The sequence below is a fragment of the Lepidothrix coronata genome, unplaced genomic scaffold (genome assembly GCF_001604755.1).
Source record: "Lepidothrix coronata isolate B3197 unplaced genomic scaffold, Lepidothrix_coronata-1.0 Scaffold21, whole genome shotgun sequence".
NCBI classification, from domain to species: domain Eukaryota; kingdom Metazoa; phylum Chordata; class Aves; order Passeriformes; family Pipridae; genus Lepidothrix; species Lepidothrix coronata.
This window is the reverse complement of record NW_016690201.1, coordinates 237146-243163: the sequence shown is the minus strand read 5'-3', so window position 1 is coordinate 243163 and position 6018 is coordinate 237146. Positions and strand designations below refer to the sequence as shown.

The 6018-nt window shown below is 37.2% G+C and overlaps 1 protein-coding gene across 3 annotated transcripts in view; it reads left to right on the top strand.

The window, feature by feature from the left end:
- The window catches only part of CBLB (Cbl proto-oncogene B), a 134318-nt gene that overhangs the window by 123907 nt on the left and 4393 nt on the right, over positions 1 to 6018 (top strand). For all 3 annotated transcript variants that reach the window (XM_017808010.1, XM_017808011.1, XM_017808012.1), the window contains one exon: positions 583 to 702. In XM_017808010.1, coding sequence (XP_017663499.1) covers positions 583 to 702 — 120 coding nt within the window. The remainder of the gene's footprint in view (positions 1 to 582; positions 703 to 6018) is intronic.

The following is a 6018-nucleotide window of genomic DNA, read 5'->3' as shown; positions in this document are numbered from 1 at the left end:
CAGCTGCATCTTTGGCAGCCCAAAAAAAAAAAAAAAAGGAGAAGGAAGACGCAGTATACCAGGACTATATATTTATCTCATTTTTTTAATTCTGTCCCCGTAATATTTACCCATGTCTGGGACTGTATCAATAGGAAACCCGCCCTGCAGTCTATGTGAACTGCAAAACATAGAAGTGTAATGAATCCCTAACCAAACTGAACAGCTGGGATATTTCTGATTGTGTTACTTCAGGCCTTGCAACCTCTCCCATGCTTTGCCAGCCACAATTCAGTGTCAGTGTCGGGTAATTGAAAAGTACCTCATGGATGTGAACAGAAGAGCTACAGTCAGTGTGGGATAGACCAACTTTGAGCTGTGCTCTTGGTGTTTGCCACTTCAAAGCATGCTTATATGTGTAATAAGCTAATGCTAATTTGGATGTATATGTTCCATATGCATGTGCTGTTGAGGGAGACCTCTGGATTCATGGTTCCTCTCTGTGAAGGGAGGCTATTTTAATCCTAGCTTCTTTGCATCAGCCATCCCTCAAATAATAATTCTAATTATTCTAAGATACCTTTTTTTGTTCTGGTATTACAGACCCCCATTTTGATCCAATAACTGGTCATGCTCCTTTGCCACCTGCTCGTAGAGTAACTGGAGAAAATGTCAAAACAAATAGGACATCTCAAGACTATGATCAACTTCCCCCATCTTCAGGTAAGGCAAAAAACTGTTCTTGTAGAAAATTACAGCTTTATGAAGCAAATAACTTTCATCTGTAAAGTCCAATGAGTTTTTTGTCATTCTGGGCATCAAATGGCAATGGTAATACTGTTCTACAAAAGTATGATATTATCAAAGGATAACAGAGATTAATGTTCTGCAGTCCAGGTAGAAGGGGCTACCTGTTGTCTGTTGGTGTAGATACTGCAGCATCAATTTTATCAGCTGCCAAACTGAAGGCTTATGTGACTTCTAGTTTCTTATTTTTTGAGAAAGGCAGGGATTTTTCTACCACCTTTAATGCTGACAAGAGATCAGAAGTCCTGCAAGGAGCACAGGCATCTTGTTTTCAGCTTTCATTTCTCCTTAAAAAATAGTAGCTTCGCTCTCTAAATTATTATTATTTTCTGGTCTTTTTTGCTAATGTGTTTGTCTGAATTTCTAAGAAAATTTTAAGAAGTTTCTTAATAAAATGACAAAAACCAAACCCACTTAAAATTGTCTTCCTTTTCAAGGGAACAGCTACAGTAGAAGCAATTCCTCTGCCAAAGAAATTTCCCATATGGTTTTCAGGCAACACAAATAGTATTTAAAGAAAAACTACTCACGTTAATTAAAATAATAACAGAATTACCTGTATTTCAAAGTAATTTCACCAATTTTTAGACAAATATTCTTTCATTTAGATGTGCATGGTACATGGGGAAGGGGAAGGACTGTCCCATCTACATTGTTTTGCTGTGTGGAGAGACCACAAAAAGAAACAGCGAAGTGATGTTTTGGAACATTAATCATTCTCTACATAAGAGGGAGTTGTATCTGAAGACTGCAAAAAGAAAGGAAGGAACTCTAGTCTTTCAGCTATAACCATCACCAGTGTTCCCAAGTGGAAAAAAAAAAAGATAAATTTTATTAGTAGTAATTATATGTTTCCTTCTCAGGAATACATAGTTTCACTCTGCTGGGTACAGGAAAAAAAGAATATCGTTTCCAACTTAAATGATGGGAAATTTCTGTACCGCTCTTCAGGCTGGCTTATTTTTTAATGAATAGCATAATTGAGAATTAGTGTGATGCCTTTGGTAAATGCTATCACTTTTGAGAGAATACCTGTACAAATATAAGAGTGTTTCTCTTTTTGTTTCCCTTTGTTAGAAAATAAAGAAGGGTTTATAGTGTGTGTTTTATATGTGACACTGTGAGGGATCTGTTTGTCTTACAGTGCTAAACTGATTTATTTAACGTGCTTTAAGTTCTCTTATAATACAAATTAGGACAATGATGTAACTACTTTTAAAGCTATGGAGTTTTCCTGCAATTCTTGCAATTCTGTAGTAGAACAATTTTTAATTTTCCTCAGTTACTGCAGGCTGCTTGCTGCTTAAGAACTTAGAGCTTTCTGATGTCACTTAATATATACTTTTCTATCTGTATGTTTCCCACGGCCATCTTCTAAAACACGTGTCAACTTTTGCTATAAATATCATTCTAAGTCAGCACGATGTGCAGCAAGATATTCTGTTTAATTTCAATTAAATGAAAACTATGTGATAGATCATGTCATTCTCTTAATTGGAAAGTTGTTTTCACAGTGGCAGTAATTCCAAAGGATAGAACTGATGAGCTTCAGGATGAACTGGTTCACCTTCATCTATGATTTAAAAAGACAATGTAGAGAGTGTAGCTGCATTCAGAACTTTTGCATTTATTCTGAACTAATCAGTTCACTTAGGAAATTCTTCAATTCAGTGCTTTTGTGAGGCGATTCTTTGAACTAGCTGAAAAAGAAATGGAGTTCACTCTAAAATCTAATTATAATTTAGCCACTGAGTCCCTAGAGTAGCATTGGGTGTCCTTTAGCTTCTCTGCCTCACTTTCACTGTTTTTAAGATTGCTGTCATGATGTTTAACTGAATTGTTAATGTGTAATGAGAAATTTATTCTAATTCAGCCAGGTATCCTGTATTGAACACTTAAATAGTACTCAGCTATGCAACTAACTACTCCAAAGGCATGGTTTCTCAAACTTTTTATATACAACTGTTTAAAATTATTACAGAAAGAGCAAGAGAAGGAGATAAGACTTGGGGGTGCTGGTGGATGAGAGGCTGGACATGAGCTGGCGATGTGTGCTCAGAGCCCAGAAAGTCAATTATATCCTGGGCTGCATCAAAAGCAGCTTGGGCAGCAGGTCGAGGGAGGTGATGGGATCCCCAGCACAGGAAGTACATTGACCTGTTGGAGCAAGTCCAGAGGAGGGCCATGATTAGAGGGATGGAGCGCCACTCCTATGAAGACAGGCTAAGAGAGTTGGGAGTGTTCAGCCTGGAGAAGAGAAGGCTTCATGGTGACTTAATTACAGCCTTCCAATACCTGGAGGGAGCCTGCAAGAATGCTGCTGACTTTTTACAAGGGCGTGTAGTGATAGGACAAGGGGGAATGGCTTCAAACTAGAGAGGGCAGATTTAGATTACATATTAGAAAGAAATTCTTTACTGTGAAGGTGGTGAGGAAAGGTTGTCCAGAGAAGTTGTGGATGCATCATCCCTGAAGTGTTCGAGGCCAAGTTGGATGGGGCTTAGAGCAGCCTTGGGATAGTGGAAGATGTTCTTGCACATCCATGTCAGAGGAGTTGGAACTAGATGATCTTTAATGTCCTTTCCAACCCAAACCATTCTGTGATTGTGTGATATTACCAATAGTTAGCATATTTTACCTAAGCACAGCCAATGATAAGAGGGAAAGGAAAAAGAAAATTAGGCCTCTAAGATAGATATATTTTGCTGAACTTAGCTATTCTGTAAGAAATGGATTCGAATGGTTAGTTAGGTATATTTGCCTGCTGCCTGTTCACTCACACGCTCTGATTAAAACACTTGGCATGTAAATTTAAATTCCTTTACACAGAAATATTATTTCAGGGTGGATTTCAATTAACATTAGGGGCAATAATGTGTCATGGTAATGTAGAATACGAAGATGATGCCTAACAGCTTGATGGTGTGATGTGTGCAGTGACTCCTTTCTCATTTTCTCCCTGCTCTCTGAGTTAGTGCAGATGTTCCCTCGGTATGCTTTGTTCCTGTACCCCAGTCAGATTGGATGTAGCTGCTTGCCGCTGTTCAGCAGAGGGCCTCCATCACCTGTTTCTCTGATGCTTCTCAGTCTGTGAAAGACCATGGAATGTACAGGAGAAGCAGCAAGGGAAGAAAAGAAGGGCATTTCACAGCAGAGAGGAGTGGACAGTTGTCCTCGTTACAAATAGCCTCTTCCCACTGTGCCACAGAGCCCTCACTACTTTTTCCATGCATTTTGAACATTTATTAAATGGACCTGTGTCTGCCTTTATACTAACCAAGAGTTAAATCTAGTGCTGATTTACAGAAATGTGAGCGATAGAGGAAGCTCCTTGCTGTAGAAACTGTTAATTGAATTACACAATTAGAAAATCTATTTGAATTTTTTTAGTTAGACATCCGTGGTGGCTGGAACATCAAGAGAGTATGGGAGTTGGGAAGGAAAGTCCTGTTTAATACCTCTATCTCAGTGTCCAGATGGACATGCAGCTTAGGCTTAGTATCTTTAAGCTCAGGATCCAGTATGATACCCAGCTTTAGCTAAAATTTTATATGGATGTGAAGATATTGAAAGAGCTGTCAGCGCTTAAAAAAATAATAATGGGAATTGCGAGAGAGAGTGCTGAACATCTTAAAGTATCTGTGCTATAGAGAGATGTCACTGTAGTTAGAATAAAATGCCTATGCTGCAAATCTGCTGACAGAATTAAAAATGACCTTTCTAAATGATGTGATTGCTTAATAAACTTTGTTTGAAAGCTTCAGCAAAGGAAGGTTTTAAACAAGAAATAACTTCAGTTTTAAGCCTGTATTAGACTGAGTAGAGAAAAATATATCCTCATGTAACACATGCACACAGAAGGATCTGATCTATGCACAAGGAATTTCATCTGTGCTTCAAACCCTGGGAAAATTTAAAGTTTGTAAATTAATTTTGTTTCATACTCTAGAAATTAATTCTATAATGAAATGTACATATGAAAATAGTTTAAAATGATTGTGAAAGAAAATTGATTGGTTTTAACTTGATGTGCCATTATTTTAAATATAAGGAATATTCTTCTTTTACAGTCTTGAGTTTTCTAAAATAAGTGAAATGAGAAATTTGAGCTTGTTTCTGATTTGGTTTTTAGTGATTAACCACATTTCCTGAGCTATATTTAATTTCTCAGACCAGTGTGTTTCATGGATCTTCCACACCTTCTTAGCAGGTTTGGATCTGCTTCAGGTGTGTTTATTAGAATCCCTATCATTTACATAAGTCTTCTCATCTTCAGAGAGAAAAAAATCAAAACAAATACAAAATAGCCCTCACTGTCTGTAGGTTGTAACTCTTTACTATAAATCTTTAATCAAATTTCTTTCATGCATTTGTAATATGAATATCACCGTCTTGCTAAAAGTACTATTATCTTCTCTGAATTAAGAAGTGGAATGAAATTTTATAGCAACACTCATCTGAATGGATGGAAAAACATTAGACATGACCTAGTGTGAACTGTTTTCGTTCATCTGAAGTGTTTAATGCACTCAGTTGAATTATAGTTCTCTCTATCCAGTGTTATGATAAGGTAGCATGTTATAACAAGAATACTAGAAATATAACATTTCTTCCATCCCTGAAAAACTGTCTCTGAAGTACTTAACACTGCAAAATGCCATTGATGTCAGTGTAAGTAAACAGGAAGCATCACAGCCAGAAATTCCTCTAATTTATCTTTATCAAAGTCACTGTTGATGAGACTCTTTAGAACCCTTTTTGAGGGATTAAAGACTTTTTTTAATTTTTTTAATACTTTGCTCTTGAAAGTGTTTTGTGCACTATGCCTGCTTGTATTTAAGCTTCTTACTGGGGAATCAGCGAGGATAAGGAGGTTTCAGTAAAGTACCAAGTTTACTTGAGCACAAAACTCTTGACTCTGAAAAGATTAGCAAGTTAGAATATTAGCTTTTTTTCACCAGCACATCAGGATTCCCAACCAACAGCATCAACTGTGAAGGTAACCTTTCCAGAGAAGATAAGGAAAGGGGAGAAATTTCCAAAGGGAGACTGGAGAGGGAGGATCATGCTCTGTTCCCACCATGAGAATAATTGGACTAGAGTTTTTTTCGAGAAACCAGTTATTTATGTACTTAGGTGTAGCTGTTGTGCATAAAATGAACTGCAATTGACTGAACAGAATCTCCAAGATGTACCAATAAGTGAAGGATTTTTCTCTCTTGGGCACATTTG